General features: G+C 39.6%; 1 protein-coding gene across 6 annotated transcripts in view; it reads left to right on the forward strand.

Annotated features, from left to right (window-relative positions):
* REV3L (REV3 like, DNA directed polymerase zeta catalytic subunit) overlaps window positions 1–3667 on the forward strand; it is a 169012-nt gene extending 165345 nt beyond the window's left edge. For all 6 annotated transcript variants that reach the window (XM_040238484.1, XM_040238480.1, XM_040238482.1 and 3 more), the window contains one exon: window positions 2544–3667. In XM_040238484.1, the coding sequence (XP_040094418.1) occupies window positions 2544–2684 (141 nt within the window). In that variant the 3' untranslated portion in view covers window positions 2685–3667. The remainder of the gene's footprint in view (window positions 1–2543) is intronic.
* Window positions 3668–20258: the final 16591 nt, after the last annotated feature.

Below are 20258 nucleotides of genomic sequence, written 5' to 3' on the forward strand. Positions count from 1 at the left end.
AGCTAGAGTCCAGCCCTTGGTGGTGGTCGTACGTATGTATTAAATGAAGAAACAGCTTCTTGCTGAACGCACAGTTAAAGCAGCAGTAAGTCACTGGAGTGATTACCAACCAATTTTTAGCCCATTTGTCCCAGTTTTTACCACCACAAAGTGGTGGTTGTAGTTAGTACAGCCACTAGTCACCGGGTGTCCCTAACTTGTGCTTTTTCGATTCCTACCCCAATGGCAGCAACTTGCCCTCCTAGAAAATTCCCTGGTTGGCTTCTAGTGAAAGGTGCAGACATGGGCAGGGCCTCCAGAGCTCCTGAAGTCGGAGACAGCCCCCTGGACCTGTCTTCTGCTCCCAGCAACATACACTGTGCTAGTTGGTGCCGTCAGTTTAACCAGAACCCTCGTTCAGTATAAGGTCTTATTTCTTATAAAAATGCAGTTTTAAAAGTAATACTATTCATAAATAAGGGGTGGTTCATCTTTAAAGAGTTATTTTAACTTTAGGATTGCTTTTTTCCTAAGATAATTAAAATGTGTGTCTCCTGTACATAAATAACCTGTAGGAATTCTCACAAAGCAGAAATTACAGGAGATAAAATGAGAAATTGTCAGAAACATTAGTAATGGTAAACAGCTCTCATACCAAGACAAGTCAGTGATCAGAAATAAGTATAATTACTAAATATCTAAACATTGTACGGTAAACTTTTTGATTATATATCAAACTCTCTAACCTAATAATTAGAGAATATATCTTTCAAGTTGTGGAAAACATTTATATGAAATGTTAAATGACCATATTTTAGACTACAAAGAAAACCTTAATAAATTTCAGAAATATTACAAATGTTTTATCAATACAATTCTATAAAGCTAGTAAACTCAGAAAACAAAATGATCCTTCTATTTGGAAATTTTAACACTTATTAAACAAACAGTACATACAAGATTCTAGACAGCCATGGCAGATCTCAGAGAAAAATTCATCACCTTAAACATTTAATTATAAACATAAAAAAACAAAATTAAGCATCTGACTGAAAATTTTTCAAAAATCTAGAAAGTAGGCCAAAGGATAACAAAAAAGAATCAATAAATATTAAAGCAGGTTTTTGTTTGTTTTCTTAAGCATCTGCTAAAAAATAAGTTTCTAGGTTGCAGTGTTTAAAGTTTTAAACATAACCTGTTCAGGGTTTAAATCACCAGTAAAGGATCTTGAAACCAAACATTTAAGTTTAGCGAGACAAGTAATTCCATCCTGGTTTATTTATCAGACAAGCACAGAGTGCATAAATATTTATCAGTTTGTTCTGGCACCTGGATGGAGCTGCAATACAGACATTCTGTATTTAGGAGCAGCTTTAAGTCTCTTGGCAGAGATCTAATTGGTGAAAGTCTTCAGAATAGAAGAGCTCGTTTAGTCTCCAGCAAGCACACCGGAGCTTGGGGCTCTGAGCAGCTCACTTGTGGCAGTATCGTAATACCAGGTAGAGTAACCAGGGTGCTGAGAAAAATGGGCCCTGCAATTGCTGGGAAAATAGTGGGGCAGAGAACGAGTTTCCCCCACCCCCCCCCCCCCCACCCCCGCTTTGAGGCCTCTAAAACAGAAGCTTTTAGATACAGACCAGAGAATTAACTAGAGCAGGTCTGATTTCTCTCTTAAAAGGTAATTAGTATAACAGCAGCTAATTGCTCTCCCTTTTTAAAATCACTTGGATAAACTGTTCACATTAAAAATCAGCCTGTATTTTCTTAACCCTCGGGGCCCTCACTAGTATCCTTTAAAGTTTTTTTCTTTAAAGTTTTTCATGTTTTACCACTTTTAAACTGTGTGTGCGACTTGAGACCTTACATATTAAAATTTGATCACTGGGTAAGACATAATGCTTTTCTTTAAAAACTGCCTTATGATTTAATATTTTCTTTTAGATCAGTTCTCATTATACATCAGCATCATCTGGGAGCCCTAAGATGTACAGATTCTTAAGCTCTCACACCCAAAGATCCTGATTCCTTGGTCTGGGATCAGGCTCAGACATTAGTCTATTTTTAAGCTCAGGTACAGCCAGGGTTGAAACTATTGGTCTATCTAGCTACTTTCAACATCTTTGATATTTCTGCCCCCCCCCCATACTAGCATTTTCTCTTCTGAAATAAGAAAGTGGATAACTTTTTTGATTAGCATATAAAATGTTAGAGTAACTTGAAAAAACAGTGTACATAGCTAATTTAAGAGCCAGTCTTTGAATAGTAATTGGGTAGCCTATTTTGTGGATCTTAATACAATAGGATTCTACCATAAAGGAAAGTTGATTTCTGGGATTAAATGAATCCTTTAGGGAATTTCATGCTCTATGGTTTGTGAAATAATATTCTTTAGAAACATCTCAACTTAGGGTTGTCTATGCTTCAAAAAGATGAAAACTAATGCAACTTTTCTGTAATACGTGCCAGTAATTTGTGGTGGGTCACAAAGGATTTTAAAAGTCTGCTGTTTACACACAGAGACAGAAACCTTCCTATCGTTTGATGTACTCCTCTTGTTCTTTCAGATATGCAAGAACTGTACAGGCTGCTTTGATCGACATATCCCATGTGTTTCTCTGAACTGCCCAGTACTTTACAAACTCTCCCGAGTAAATAGAGAATTATCCAAGGCACCGTATCTCCGGCAATTACTAGACCAGTTTTAAGTTGTCAATATCACAGAACTCCAGGTGCTATTTTTCCAGTGTTTACCACTGAACTGTTGCGCACGGTGCTTTTTCAACTTTCATCGAGTCAAGTATGTTCATTGTCTGTCTGATTATCTGAAGACTATGAGGACTTTTATGATAACTGAATTAAAAATCGTATTTGTTGATCTCTGAATAGCTCACTTCTTACAATGTACAAATTCCTCATCCTTTCACCTTTTTAACATTGTTTTATAATGCAGGTGTTGAATTTGCTCCAGTATGTGTAACATCTTGTAAATCCATTTGAGTAGATCGTATTTACTTCCCTGTGGAAGGAGCACTGAAAACCTCTTTAAAAAAAGACATTCGTGTTTTCCTTGAACTGTCTGTATCAAGACGTGTTACTTAGAGATACTCATTCACTTTATAATTTTGATTGCGAAATATTTTGTAAATACACTTTTTTACTTTTCAAACAACTGAGTAAAATAATGTGCAATGAATTTTATACAAATGATTTTCAAGTTGTTTGGTATATTTCCTCTAGGTTTTGCTTGACTCAGAGTAGAGTTGTTATTTTGATCAAACTGTGCAAACAATAGTACCATGTGTAGCATTTTGAAACATTATTTTCTAAAACAGCTGTCTTGCTTTAGCTATTAATGGGGCATTGTGAGGAACTGTGCAAAGACATTTTTGTTACAAACCTGTGGGCCTGTTGCAATACTTTAAAAATAAAAAATTTTATTCCATTTTTGCTTGTTTTGTATAGACATTTCTATTGCTTCTAAATATGCTTAAAATATTTTCTTTCCTTATGTACTGTACAGTTAATCTTATTTGCCATCATCTTGAACACAAAATGTGTATTTAGAATATTTGTATAACTGTATATAAAAAAAGAATTATGTGGTCAGTGCATTGTTTTCTAAACTGGAAATCATTTTGTTTTAAAAGTTAATAATGGAAACCATATTAAAATTGAATAAAATACGAAATACAGCAGTGTGGTTTTATCTTGCTATAAGTCGAACACTCTTCATCTGTTCTATAAGCCTACATTAGTTACACCCTCCCTACCCCACCCCTTCTGAATTTTAATAAGGTAAATTTAACTCACTCATATCCTAATTGATGCTGTAATTTGCTTACCCAAACTTTCAGATTTTTTTTTAATGGGAGCAAAAATAGTCTAGGAAATGTTTAGCTTTCATCCTTTCAGAGTTCTACAAATCTACGTTTTCCTACATCTCCCATGTTCATTTAGATATAATGTCCAGAGGGAAGACAAAAATTATATTAGTACTTCTTAAAATATTTTCAATAGAAAAATAATTTTAACATAGAAAGCTCATCTGGTTATGCACTGGAAATAGGTCTTCTATTTACATCATCTTTCTCATCAGAATAGCTAGACACAATATTCTCAACAGAATAATCATACTTAACCTCTTCATAATTGGACACAGCCAAACAAGTAATAGTCATTCAGTACCTAGTGCTCAAAACTAGTTTTCGGCACTTAGCGTCTCTCTGGTTCCCTTTTCTGCAGGGAACTGCCTCCCTTTTCACTCTGCCCTCAGAGTCTGTAGCCTGACCGTCTTTTAATGAGCTGCATTTGCTGTTTCAATAACTGTCACCAGTGAGTGTGTTGAAACATGATCCTGTTTTACCAAAAAACATTTGTAAGAAGCTTCCAGTATACTTTCATAATTATTTCTCCTCCCTTTTAGAACAGCTATTAATAAAGATTTCTCTTTCACCCAGATTGGAAAAAAAAAGAAAAAAACTTTCATCTTCTGAGTTATGCTTAATAATCTCAACAATCCCTTAAGTTAAAACTCTTCTCTCATTCTGTTCTCCTCCCACCAGTGTGTTTCCCTAGAGGTAAAGCAGTAGCAAAAGCTACTTCTTACGCTAAGCTCCCCTCTTTGCTCCCACAGACAGAGGTCCCAGTCAACAGTGGAAACAGGCAGATGCTGACAGGTAATGTTCAATTTTACATGAACTTCAGTTTCTAATAGTGTCTGTGAAGAAGGCCAAAATATTGGGGGGGAAACAGATTAAACTGAACAAAGGAGCAATTACAAAGCGCTCTTAGAGGAGGTAGTTCGAGGGCTGGAGCAAGTTTGCAGACTGTTCAACCTTGCTGATTGTCACAGGACATGTCCTCGCTGGTCTCGGAAGAAGCACTTGTCCAGCCATCAAGAATGCTGCCCTCCCAGAGCTGTGTTTTATACCAGTCAAATCTTGTTGCTGGAGAATGTTGATCTGTCCATCTGTTCCCCAGGCTTTTATTTTCTTAATAACTGAAGCACGAGGATATTCTTTAAAGGCCTATCAAATAAGACTTCGGTTGATTTCTCAACTTCAGAATGGCAGTTCTTAAAACACTTACACATTTGATTTTATAAAGAAAAAATAAACCTGGTTACAAATGACATTATTAGGGCTCTGCCGTGAAAAGAGGGAAGAGGGGGAAGACCACGGTACACGTCGCTATTTTCAGGCTGGAAGAGTGTTCTCGGTAAGACCTCTTGGAGTTGCCTGCCAGCTGTGCTCTACTCATTATTAGCCTCCTAAATACCTGTCTCTCCATGATAGGAGGAGGCTTGTTACACCTAACCATTTTTGGTTTTATAGGTGAGTGAATGTTGATACCATTAATGCCCTGGAGTTTTGCTTAATAAGCAGCTATAGGAAGCAGTCATGAGTCATCTCTAGCATTCGGGGTCTGAGGAGGAACACGTAGCAGTAAGCCTAGCACGTGTGTCTCGTTTCCTCACTCCCATAGCTGTTCTGTCACTTTGCTCGGAGCAGCTTACAAAGAAAAGTATCTTGCAAAATACGACCTTAGTGCCTGGAGTTTTTCACTGACTGACTTGTTAGAGGGAAGGACAGGGACGTTATGGGTAATAACGATACATTCAGTTCAGTTCAGTCGCTCAGTCGTGTCCGACTCTGTGACCCCATGAATCGCAGCACACAAGGCCTCCCTGTCCATCACCAACTCCCAGAATTCACTCAGACTCACGTTGATCGTGTTGGTGATGCCATCCACCCATCTCATCCTCTGTCGTCCCCTTCTCTTCCTGCCCCCAATCCCTCCCAGCATCAGAGTCTTTTCCAATGAGTCAACTCTTCGCATGAGGTAGCCAAAGTACTGGAGTTTCAGCTTTAGCATCATTCCTTCCAAAGAAATCCCAGGGCTGATCTCCTTCAGAATGGACTGGTTGGATCTCCTTACAGTCCAAGGGACTCTCGAGTCTTCTCCAACACCACAGTTCAAAAGCATCAATTCTTCGGCGCTCAGCTTTCTTCACAGTCCAACTCTCACATCCATACATGACCACTGGAAAAACCATAGCCTTGACTAGATGGACCTTTGTTGGCAAAGTAATGTCTCTGCTTTTGAATATGCCATCTAGGTTGGTCATAACTTTTTTTCCAAGTAGTACGTGTCTTTTAATTTCATGGCTGCAGTCACCATCTGCAGTGATTTTGGAGCCCAAAAAAATAGTCTGACACTGTTTCCACTATTTCCACATCTATTTCCCATGAAGTGATGGGACCAGATGCCATGATCTTCGTTTTCTGAATGTTGAGCTTTAAGCCAACTTTTCACTCTCTTCTTTCACTTTCATCAAGAGGCTTTTTAGTTCCTCTTCACTTTCTGCCATAAGGGTGGTGTCATCTGTATATCTGAGGTTATTGATATTTCTCCTGGCAATCTTGATTCCAGCCTGTGCTTCTTCCAGCCCAGCGTTTCTCATGATGTACTCTGCATATAAGTTAAATAAGCAGGGTGACAATATACAGCCTTGACGTACTCTTTTTCCTATTTGGAACCAGTCTGTTGTTCCATGTCCAGTTCTAACTTGCTTCCTGACCTGCATATAGGTTTCTCAAAAGGCAGGTCAGGTGGTCTGGTATTCCCATCTCTTGAAGAATTTTCCACAGTTTACTGTGATCCACACAGTCAAAGGCTTTGGCATAGTCCATAAAGCAGAAATAGATGTTTTTCTGGAACTCTTGCTTTTTTTAGGAGTAAGGAAATCCTGTGCCCTGGGGTTTCACATGATTGTTAATGGTATGCAGCCCTTCGGAAAAGAAACTGATTTGGCCACAGATATTAAGAAGTTTAAAAATAGTCATTTTCTTTGAAAACTTAGGATAATACCACCTGCCCTAATAGGCTTTATGAATGGAAATGTGGGTGAATGCAAAATACGTACACAAGTGTAAAGTATTAGTCATTCAATAAATACTCAGCATGTGAGTTATGCCCCACATTTTCTTCATCTAGAGAAACCAAAGTAATCCCTACTCTCAGGTATACCACAGTCTTTTGATAAAGACAGATAATTGACACTGGTTTCAAGAGGATGACGATTTTTGCTGCCTCCATTGGATAAATCCAAAAATAAAAGAATACCAGAGCTGATCACTGTTAGAGAACTCCAGGAAGGCTTAGCCACAGAAGACCCCAGGTGGGAACTGAATATTCAAAAGGAGCAGCTAGTCCAGTGGGCTAGCATGAGCCCCAGGTCCTGGCTTCACCCACCAGCAGCAGGCACCAACCCTGCCTGAGGTCTCCTGGACTCTAATTCGGCTGACCAGTGAGCCAACACTAGCCCCAGGACCCCCAGAGTTCCACAGCCAGACACGGCATGACCAAGCCCTCGCAACAAGCAGCCAGTAGCCTCTGCAGAAGTCAGGGCCTGCAACCAACTCAGGCAGGGGCCAATCAAGCTTACTAGACTGCCCATACTAGTCAGCCTGCCACACAAGGACCACACAGCCAGCTCAGTGGGCATCCCTAGAGCATACAGCTCTGGTGATGAGAGGGGAGCGTGTTGCTGGGACACACAGAGCATCTCCTACAATCACTTCTCCAAGGTCAGGAAATGTACCCAACCCACCAGATACATTAAAAACATTACGGAAAATGAGGTGACAGAGGAAAATATCCCAAAAGAAGAAACAAGATAAAGTCCAGAAGAAAAACTAAGTCAAGTGGATATAGGCAATTACCCAAGGAAGAATTCAGGGTAATGATCATAAAGATGATCAAAGAACTTGGGAGAAAAATGGATGCACAGAGCAAGAAGTTATTTACAACAGAGAGTCAACAAATATAAACAACTACCTACCAGGGATGAAGAATGCAATAAAATGAAAAATCCTGATACAGAGGCATGAATCAGCTAGCTGGAAGACAGAGTAGTGGAAATCAGTGATGCTGAAGAAAAAAGAAATGAGAACAGTTTAAGTAATTAAAATGACAAAAACTAAAGATAAAGAGAAAATATTAAAATTAGAAAGGAAACAACAAGGATTTAACATAAAGGAACTCCCATAAGGCTAACAGCTGACTTTTCAGCAGACCAGAAGGGAGTGGGGGCTTCCCTAGTGGCTCAGACAGTAAAAAACCTGCCTGCAATGCAGGAGAGCCAGGTTCAATCCCTGGGTTGGGAAGATCCCCTGGAGAATGGAATGGCAACCTACTCCAGTATTCTTGCCTGGAGAATTTCATGGACAGAGGAACCTGGTGGGCTATATTCCATGGAATCACAAACAGTCAGACACAACTTAGCAACTATCACTTTCACTCTCAGAAGAGCGTGGCACGATATATTTAAAGTAATGAAAGGGAAAAGCCTATAACCAAGAAGATTCTACCCATCAAGGCTCTTGTTCAGATCTGATGGATAAATCAAAAGTTTTATAGACACACAAAAGCTAAAAGACTTCATCAGCACCACAAGAGCATTACAAAAAATATTAAAGGAACTTCTCTAAGCAAACAAGAAAAGATGACAATTAAAACCATGAAACTTATGAAATGAAAAGACTCATAAGTAAAGGCAAATATACAATAAAGGTAGTAAATCATCCACATACCTCCTGGGAAGGCTAAAATACAAAAGTAAAATCATCTGTATCCACAATGAGCAGTTAAAAGATACACAAACTATTTAGATGTATAATAATTTCGAAAACAGTAACTGTGAGGGGTAGAGAGTACAAATGAAGGGTTTTTTAAATGCATTTGAAATTGAGAGAACAACAATCGAACACAATCACACACACATACATAAACACACACACACACAGAGAGCCCTCCCTACTTCATGGTAACCACAAACCAAAAAATCTATAAAAGATACACAAAACAGAGAAAGGACTCAAAACATAACACTCAAGATAGTCATTATTCAAGTCATAAGAAGAAAGAAAAAAAAAATCTGCAAAAACAACCCCCAAACAATTAACAAAATGGCAATAATTATATCAGTTCAGTTCAGTTGCTCAGTCGTGTCGGACTCTTTGCGACCCCATGAATCGCAGCATGCCAGGCCTCCCTGTCCATCACCATCTCCCAGAGTTCACTCAGACTCACGTCCATCGAGTCCGTGATGCCATCCAGCCATCCCATCCTCGGTCGTCCCCTTCTCCTCCTGCCCCCAATCCCTCCCAGCATCAGAGTCTTTTCCAATGAGTCAACTCTTTGCATGAGGTGGCCAAAGTACTGGAGCTTCAGCTTTAGCATCATTCCGCGCTTGCGCAGGCAGCTGCGAGCCGGCGCACTAGCTGGACGCTGCCGAGAGGAGCTATCCTGCGTCCAAGGCCAGGGGCAGCAGCTGGGAGGAGCCACCCACGCCCGAGGCCAGGGCCGGCGGCCGGGAGGAGCAACCGGAGGAGCGGTGGCTGCGCAGGCACAGGAGGGCCTAGAGGAGCTATCCCAAGTTGAAGGTCAGGAATGGTGGCGGTAAGGAGATACCCCTCGTCCAAGGTAAGGAGCAGCGGCTGTGCCTTGCTGGAGCAGCCGTGAAGAGATACCCCACACCCAAGGTAAGAGAAACCCAAGTAAGATGGTAGGTGTTGCAAGAGGGCATCAGAGGGCAGACACACTGAAACCATACTCACAGAAAACTAGTCAATCTAATCACACTAGGACCACAGCCTTGTCTAACTCAATGAAACCAAGCCATGCCTGCGGGTCAACTCAAGACGGGCGGGTCATGGTGGAGAGGTCTGACAGAGGTCCACTGGAGAAGGTAATGGCAAGCCACTTCAGTATTCTTGCCTTGAGAACCCCATGAACAGTAGGAAAAGGCAATAATTATATGTATATATAAATAATCATCATAAATGTAAACTGATTAAATGCTCCAACCAAAAGACAAAGAATGGCTGAATGGATACAAAACAAGACCTGTATATGCTGCCTACAAAAGACACACTTCAGGTCTCAAAGACAGAGAAAGTGAGGGAATGGAAAAAGGCATTCCATGTGAACTGAAAGCAAAAGAAAGCCCGAGTACCAATATTTATATCTGACAAAACAGACTTTAAAATGAAGACTTTTATAAGAGACCTAGAAAGATGTTACATGATGACCAATGGATCAATCGAAGAAGATAAAACAACTGCAAATATATATGCATCCAACACAGAAGCACCTAAATAGATAAAGCAAATATTAATGGACATAAGAGAAGAAACCAATAATGACACATAGTAGCCGGGGATTTTAATACCCCACTGACATCAATGAACAGATCACCCAGAACAAAAAAACACTAAGAAAATGTTGGCCTAAAATGACATATTATATCAAGTGCACTTAGCAGATATGTACAGATAGATGATTCCATCCAAAAGTACCAGAATACACATTCCTTTCAAATGTACATGGAACACTCTCCAGGACAGATCACATGCTAGGCCACAAAACAAACCTTACTAAATCAGAGAAAACGGAAATAGTATCAAGCATCTTTTGTGAAGACACTATGAGACTGAAAAACAATTACAAGAAAAAAACTAAAAAACAAAACAAAAGAAAACAAAACACACAAATACAAAGGGTGGAGTCTAAACAATATGCTACTAAATAAATAATGAATCACTGAGGAAATCAAACAGGAAATAGAAAAATACTTGGAGACCAATGAAAACAAAACCACAATGATCCAAAATATATGGGACACACACAGCAACAGCAGTTTAAAAGAGAAGTTTACAGCAATGCAAGCTTACTTCGGGAAACAAGAGAAAATCTCAAATAACCTAAACTATGACTAAAGGAACTAGAAAAAGTAGAATAAATAAAAGCCAACATTGATAGAAAGCATAAAGATCAGAGCAGAAATAAATGAAATAGAGACTAAAAACATATAATACAAAAAAAATGAATGAAACTACGAACTGAAACAACCAACTGTATACCACAGGGAACTCTGTTCAGTATTCTGTAATAACCTAAATAGGAAAATAACCTGGAAAAGAATAGATACATGTATATATATAACTGAAACACTTTGCTGTACACCTGAAACCAACACAACATTGTTATCAACTATACCCTAATAAAAATTTTAAAAATTTTTTAAAGAAAAATAAGTCTTAAAAAAATAGGAAAAAAAAAATCAGTGAACCTAAGAGCTGATTCTTTGAAAAGACAAACAAAATTGATTAACCTTTACCCACACTCATCAAGAAAAAAAGAGAGTGCCCAAATCAATAAAATCAGAAATGAAAAAGTAATAGTTATAACTGACACCACAGAAAGACAAAGGCCCATAAGACATGATTACAAACAACTATATCCCAAGAAAATGGACGACCTAGACAAAGTGGACAAATTCCTAGAAACATAAAATCTCCCAACAGTGAACCAGGAAGAAATAGAAAACACTGAACAAAGTACCAGTGATGAAACTGAATCTGTAATTTAAAAAACCTCCCAAGAGAACTTTCCTGGTGGTTCAGTTGTTAAGAATCCGCCTGCCAATGCAAAGGACACAGGTTCAACCCCCGGTCCAGGAAAACTCCACATGCTACAGAACAAGCAAACCCATGCACCACAACTACTGACCCTGGGCTCTAGAGCCTGGAAGCTGTTAATACCGAGCCCACACACCACAACTACTGAAGCCCAGAACAACTAACCCACCACAACTGCATGCCCCAGAGCCCATGCTCCACAGTGGGAAACCACCACAATGAGAAGCCCGTGCACAAGAAGACCCAGAGCAGCCAAAAATAAATAAATGATTAAAAATTAAAAAAAAAAAGAAACTCCCAACAAGTAAAAGGTCATTGCCAGACATGTTCACTGGTGAATTCTACCAAACATGTAGAGAACAGCTAATACCTATCCTTCTCATACTATTCCAAAAATTTCAGAGGAAAGAATGCTTTCTAACTCATTCAATGAGGCTAGGATCACCCTGACACCAGACAAAGATATCACACAAAAAGAAAATAATAGGCTAATACCATTGATGACACAATTCAATACCACAGTAATCCAAGTATGTGTGCCCCGACCCGTAATGGTGAAGAAGCTGAATGGTTCTATGAAGACCTACAAGACCTTCTAGAACTAACACTCAAAGAGATGTCCTTTTCATTATAGGGGACTGGAATGCACAAGTAGGAAGTCAAGAAACACCTGGAGTAACAGGCAAATTTGGCCTTGGAGTACAGAATGAAGCAGGGCAAAGGTTAATAGAGTTTTGCCAAGAGAACACACTGGTCATAGCAAACACCCTCTTCCAACAACACAAGAGAAGACTCTACACATGGACATCACCAGATGGTCAACACCGAAATCAGATTGATTACATTCTTTGCAGCCAAAGATGGAGAAGCTCTATACAGACAGCAGAAACAAGACCAGGAGCTGACTGTGGCTCAGATCATGAACTCCTTATTGCCAAATTCAGATTTAAATTGAAGAAAGTAGGGAAAACCACTAGACCATTCAGGTATGACCTAAATAAAATCCCTTACAATTATATAGTGGAAGTGACAAATAGATTCAAGGGATTAGATTTGATAGAGTGCCTGAAGAACTATGGACAGAGGTTCATGACATTGTACAGGAAGCAGGGATCAAGACCATCCCCAAGAAAAAGAAATGCAAAGAGGCAAAATGCTTGTCTGAGGAGGCCTTACAATAGCTGTGAATAGAAGGGAAGCAAAAGGCAAAGGAGAAAAGGAAAGATATACCCATTTGAATGCAGAGTTCCAAAGAATAGCAAGGAGAGATAAGAAAGCCTTGCTCAGTGATCAGTGCAAAGAAATAGAGGAAAACAACAGAACGGGAAAGTCTAGAGATCTCAAGAAAATCAGAGATACCAAGGGAACATTTCTTGCAAAGATGGGCACAATAAAGGACAGAAATGGTATGGACCTAACAGAAGCAGAAGATATTAAGAAGAGGTAGCAAGAATACACAGAAGAACTGTACAAAAAAGATCTTCACCACCCAGATAATCATGACGGTGTGATCACTCACCTAAAGCCAGATATCCTGGAATGCGAAGTCAAGTGGGCCTTAGGAAATATCACTATGAACAAAGCTAGTGGAGGTGATGGAATTCCAGTTGAGCTATTTCAAATCCTAAAAGATGATGCTGTGAAAGTGCTGCACTCAATATGCCAGCAAATTTGGAAAACTCAGCAGTGGCCACAGGACTGGAAAAGGTCAGTTTTCACTCCAATCTCAAAGAAAGGCAATGCCAAAGAATGTTCAAACTACTGCACATTGCACTCATCTCACACGCTAGTAAAGTAATGCTCAAAATTCTCCAAGCCAGGCTTCAACAGTACATGAACCATGAATTTCCAGATGTTCAAGCTGGTTTTAGAAAAGGCAGAGGAACCAGAGATCAAATTTCCAACATCCGCTGGATCATTGGAAAAGCAAGAGAGTTCCAGAAAAACATCTACTTCTGCTTTCTTGACTATGCCAAAGCCTTTGACAGTGGGGACCACAACAAACTCTGGAAAATTCTGAAAGAGATGGGAATACCAGACCACCTGACCTGCCTCTTGAGAAATCTGTATGCAGGTCAGGAAACAACAGAACGGGACATGGAACAACAGACTGGTTCCAAATAGGAAAAGGAATATGTCAAGGCTGTATATTGTTACCCTGCTTATTTAACTTATATGCAGAGTACATCATAAGAAATGCTTGGCTGGATGAAGCACAAGCTGGAATCAAGACTGCCGGTAAAAATATCAATAACCTCAGATATGCAGATGACATCACCCTTATGGCAGAAAGCAAAGAAGAATTAAAGAGCCTTGTTGAAAGTGAAAGAGGAGAGCGAAAGGCTGGCTTTAAACTCAACATTAAAAAAACGAAGATCATGGCATCTGGTCCCATCACTCCATGGCAAATAGATGGGGAAACAATGGAAACAGTGACAGACTTTATTTTGTGGGGGTGCAAATGGTGACTACAGCCATGAAATTAAAAGACGCTTGCTCCTTGGAAGAAAAGTTATGACCAACCTAGACAGCAGATTAAAAACCAGAGACATTACTTTGCCAACAAAGGTCCATCTAGTCAAGGCTATGGTTTTTCCAGTAGTCATGTATGGATGTGAGAGTTGGACTATAAAGAAAGCTGAGCACCAAAGAATGGATGGTTTTGAACTGTGGTGTTGGAGAAGACTCTTGAGAGTCCCTTGGACTGCAAGGAGATCCAACCAGTCCATCCTAAAGGAAATCAGTCCTGAATATGCATTGGAAGGACTGATGTTGAAGTTGAAACTCCAATACTTTGGGTACCTGATGTGAAGAGCTGACTCATTTGAAAAGAACCCTATGCTGGGAAAGATTGAAGGCAGGAAGAGAAGGGGACAACAGAGGATGAGATGGTTGGATGACATCACCAACTCAATGGACATGGGTTTAAGTAAGCTCCAGGAGTTGGTGATGGACAGGGAGGCCTGGTGGGCTGCGGTTCATGGGGTCACAGAGTCAGACACGACTGAGCGACTGAACTGAACTGAACACTATTGACAGATACAGGTACAAAAATTCTCAACAAAATCATAGCAAATTGAATTTAACAGTCTATTAAGATGATTACACACAAATGGGGTTTATCTCAAGGATGCAAGGATTTTTCAACATCTGCAAATCCATCAGTGTGATACACAACATCAACAAATTGAAGATCATAAAAACCATATGATCATCTCAGTACACACTTGAGTTGTATGTGTATACATACTTAAGATGTACTCAATACATACTTGTCAAAAGGAAAAGCTTTTGAAAATTCAACACCTATTTATGATTAAAAAAAAAAAAACCTCCTTAAAGTGGGCATAGAGGAAACATACCTCAACATAATAAAGGCCATATATGACAACCTGCAGCCAGCATCATACTCAATGGGGAAAAGCTAAAAGCATTTCCTCCAAGATCAGAAACATGACAAGGATATATCTACTCTTATCACCTTAATTCAACAGAATTTTGGAGAAGAAAAGGAAATAAAAAGGAATCCAAAGTGGAAAGAAGTTAAACTGTCACTTTTTGCAGATGACATGATATTATTTATACATAAAGCTACTAGAGCTCATAATGAATTTGGTAAAGTTGCAGGATACAAAATTAATACACAAAAATCCATTACATTTCTATATACTAAAACCAAAAGATCATAAAGAAAAATTAATGAAACCCCATTTACTATCACGGGAAAAAGAATAAAGTATCTAGGAATAAACCTACCTAAGGAGACAAAAGACCTGTACTCCGAAAACTGTAAAATGCTGATGAAAGAAATCAAAGACAGCACAAACAGATGGAAAGATATTCTATGTTCTTGGATTAGAAGAATCAATGGTGCCAAAATGACTATACTACCCAAGGCAATCTACAGATTCAATACAATCCCTATCAAATCACCACAGAACTAAAACCAAAAAATTTTTAATTTCTATAAAGACACAAAAGACTCCACATAGCCAAAGCAACATTGAGAAAGAAAAAACGGAGCTGGAGAAATCAGGTCCAATGACTCCACTCATCAAAACTGTATGGTACTGGCACAGAAACAAAAATACAGATTAATGTGACAGGACAAAAAGCCCAGAAAGAAACCCACGCACCCATGGCCAAGTAACCTATGACAAGGAGGGCAAGACTATACAACAGAGAAAAGACAATCTCTTCATAAACGGTGCTAGGAAAACTGGACAGCTATGTGTAAAAACTAATTCATGGATCACAGCCTCGTCATGGTGAAGGGGCTTCCATAACTCAATGAAGCTATGAGCCATGCTGTGCAAGGCCCCCTAAGATGAACAGGCCATAGTGAAGACTTCTTACAAAACGTGGTCCACCAGAGGAGTAAATGGCAAACCACTCCAGTAGTCTTGCCGTGAGAACTTCATGAACATGATGAAAAGGCAAAAGGATATGACACTGGAAGATGAACCCCAAGGTCAGACTGGGTCCAATATGCTACTGGGGAAGAGTGGAGGACAATTACTAATTGCTCCAGAAAGAATGAAGCAGCTGGGCCAAAGCGGAAATGATGCTCAGTTGTGGATGTGTCTGGTGGTGAAAGTAAAGTCTGATGCTGTAAAGAACAATATTGCATAAGAAGCTGGAATATTAGGGGTCCATGAATCAAAGTGAGTTGGACATAGTCAAGCAGGAGATGGCAAGAGTGAACATCAACATCTTAGGGATCAGTGAACTAAAATGGACAGGAGTGGGCAAATTTAATTCAGATGACCATAATAACTACTACTGTTGGCAAGAATCTGAGAAGAAATGGAGTAGCCCTCATAGTCAATAAAAGCCTGAAATGCAGCCCTTGGGTGCAGCCTCAAAAATGACAGTATCTTTGTTCACGTCTAAGGCAAACCATTCAACATCACAGTAATCCAAGTCTATACCCTAACCACTGATGATAAAGAAGCTGAAGTTGACTGGTTCTATAAAGATCACAACACCTTCTAGAACTAACACCAAAAAAGAATGTCCTTTTCATCATAGAGGATTAGAATGCAAAAGTAAGAAGCCAAGAGATATCTGGAATAACAGGCAAGTTTGGCCTTTGAGTACAAAATGAAGCAGGGCAAAGGCGAACAGAATTTTGTCAAGAGAACAGATTGGTCATAGCAAATACTCATTTCCAACAACCCAAGAGAGGACTCTCTACACATGGACATCACCAGATTTTTAATACCAAAATCAGATTGACTATATTCTTTGCAGACAAAAATGGAGAAGCTCTATACAGTCAGCAAAAGTAAGACCTGGAGCTGACTGGGGCTCAAATCATGAGCTCCTTATTGCAAAATTCAGGCTTAAATTGAAGAAAGTAAGGAAAATCACTAGACCACTCAAGTATGACCTAAATCAAACCCCTTATGATTATACAGTGGAGGTAACAAATAGCTTTAAGGGATCAGATCTGGTAGAGAGAGTGCCTGAACTGTGGACAGAGGTTCATAACACTTTACAGGAGGCAGTGAAAAAGACCATCCCAAAGGAAAAGAGAAGCAAGAAGGCAAACTGGTCATCTGAGGAGGCCTTACAAATAGCTGAGGAAAGAAGAGAAGCGAAAAGCAGGGGAGAAAGGGAAAGATATACCCAACTGAATGCAGAGTTCCAGAGAACAGCAAGGAGAGATAAGGCCTTATTAAATGAACAACGTGAAGAAATAGAGGGAAACAATAGAACGGGAAAGAGGAGAGACCTCTTCAGGAAAACTGGAGATATCAAGTGAACGTTCCATGCAAGGATGGGTGTGATAAAGGACAGAAACAGTAAGAAGCAGCAGAAGAGATTAAGAAGAACTATACAAAAGAGCCTCAATGACTGGGATAAGCATGATGGTGTGGCCACCCACCTAGAGCCAGACATCCTGTGTGTAAGTCAGGTGGGCCTTAGGAAGCATTACTACAAACGAAGTTAGATAGAATTCCAATTGAGCTACTTAAAATATTAAAAGATGATGCTGTGAAAGTGCTGCACTCAGTATGCCAGCAAATTTGGAAAACTCAGTAGTGGACACAGGACTGGAAAAGGTCAGTTTTGATTCCAATCCCAAAGAAGGGCAATGCCAAAGAATGTTCAAACTACGGCACAACTGCAATCATTTCATATGCTAACAGGTTATACTCAAAATCCTTCAAGCTAAGCTTCAGCAGTACATGACCCAAGAACTTCGAGACATACAAGCTGCGTTTGAAAAATGCTGAGGAACCTGGGATCAAATTGCCAACGTCCACTGGATTATAGAAAAAGGGAATTCCAGAAAAACATCTGCTTCATTGACTACATTAAAGCCTTTGATTCTGTGGATCACAAAAAGCTGTGGAAAATTCTTAAAGAGATGAGAATATCCAGACCACCTCACCTATCTCCTGAGAAATCTGTACATGGGTCAAGAAGTGACAGTTAGAACTAGACATGGAATAAATGACTGGTTCAAAACTAGGAAAGAAGTAACACAAGGTTGTATATTGTCATTCTGCTTATTTAACTTAAATGCAGAATACATCATGCGAAATGCCAGGCTGGATGAATCACAAGCTGGAATCAAGATTACTGGGAGAAACATCAACAACTTCAGGTATGCCGATACTGCCATTCTAATGGCAGAAAGTGAAGAGGAACTAAAGAGCCTCTAGATGAAGGTAAAAGAGGAGATTGAAGAAGCTGGCTTGAAACTCAACATTCAAAAAACTAAGATCATGTCATTTGGTCCCATCACTTCATGGCAAACAGAAAGGGAAGAAGTGAAAGCAGTGACAGACTTTATTTTCTTGGGTGCCAAAATCACTGCAGATGGTGACGGCAGCCATGAAATTAAAAGACACTTGCTCCTTGGAAGGAAAGCTATGACAAACCTAGAGAGCCTATTGAAAAGCAGAGATATCATTTTTCCAACAAAGGTCTGTGTGGTTAAAGCTGCACCAAAGAATTGATGCTTTTGAACTGTGCTGCTGGAGAAGACTCTTGAGAGTCCCTTGGACCACAAGGAGATCAAACCAGTCAATCCTAAAGGAAATCAACACTGAATATGCATTGGAAGGACTGATGCTGAAGCTCCAATACTTTGGCCATATGATGCAAAGAGCCGACTCATTGGAAAACACTCTGATATTGCGAAAGAGTGAAGGCAAAGGGAGAGAGGTAGCAGAGGATGAGATGGTTAGATAGTATCACCAATTCAATGGACATGAATTTGAGCAAACTCTGGGAGATACTGGAAGACAGAGGAGCCTGACATGTGCAGTCCATGGGGTCACAAAGAATCAGGCACGACTTAGCAACTGAACAACAACACGAAAAACAAAATTAGAACACTCTTTAACACCATACACAAAAACACACTCAAAATGGATTAGGAGCCTAACTGTAAGGTCAAATATTATAAAACTCTGAGAGGAAAACACAGGCAGAACACTCTCTTGACATAAACTGCAGCAGTATCTTTTTTGATCTGTGTCACAGAATAATGGAGATAAAAACAAAAACAAACAAGACCTACTCAAACTCAAAAGCTTTTGGACAGCAAAGATAACCATAAACAAAACAAAGAAACAACCCACAGAATGGTAAGAAAATATTTGCAAACTACGCAACTGACAAGGGATTAGTATCCAAATTTTACAAACAGCTCATGTGGATTAAATTTAAAAAAAACCACACAATCTAAAAATAGGCAGAAGACCTAAACAGACATTTCTCTAAAGACATACAGACCGCCAAGAGGCACATGAAAAGATGTTTAACATCACTAATTATCAGAGAAATGCAAATCACAGCTACCGTAACATATCACCTCACGCCAGTCAGAATGACCATCATCCAAAAATCTACAAACAATAAATGCTAGAGAGAATGTGGAGAGAAGGGACCCCTTCTACACTGCTGGTAGGAATGTACACTGGTACAGTCACTGTGGAGAACAGTATGAAGGTTCCTTAAAAAACTAAACATAGAGCTGTCATATGTTCCTCCTACAATCCAACTTTCGCACATATATCCAGTGAAAAACACGGCCCCAAACAGTACATGCACCCCAGCGTTCACTGCAGCACTGTTTACAATAGCCAAGACATGGACACAGCCTAAAGTGTCCACTGACGGGGATGACTAAAGATGTGGCACATACCCACAACGGAATATTAATCATTAAAAAGAATGAAGTAATGCTACTTCCAACAGCATGGATGGACCTGGAGAGTGTCATACTGAGAGAAGTCAGACAGAGAAGGAAAAATATCTTAGGACATCCCTTCTGTGTGGAATCTAAAAGAAAAGGATACAAATGAGCTTACAACACAGGAAGAAACTCACAGACTTAGAGAACAACTTATGGTTGTGGGGCGGGGGCGGGGCAGGAGGGACAGTTAGGGAGTTAGAGATGGACATGTACACACTGCTATAGATAAAGTTACATTTAAAAATAAAATGGATAACCAACGAGGCCCTGCTGCATAGCACATGAACTCTGCTCAATGTTATATGGCAGCCTAGATGGGAGGGGATTTGAGGGGAAATGGATACATGTATATGTATGGTGAGGTCCCTTCGCTGTTCATCTGAAATCACCACAACACTGTTAATCTACTATATCCCAACACAAAATAAAAAGTTTTAAAAAGGAAAAAGATACGGTACATATATAAATGGAACATTACTCAATTATGGAAAAGAATGAAATAATGCCATGTGCAACAAAATGGATGCACCGAGAGACTGTCACACTGAGTGACATTAGATAAAGACATACATCATATGATA

The sequence above is a fragment of the Oryx dammah genome, unplaced genomic scaffold (genome assembly GCF_014754425.2).
Source record: "Oryx dammah isolate SB20612 unplaced genomic scaffold, SCBI_Odam_1.1 HiC_scaffold_4, whole genome shotgun sequence".
NCBI classification, from domain to species: Eukaryota; Metazoa; Chordata; class Mammalia; order Artiodactyla; family Bovidae; genus Oryx; species Oryx dammah.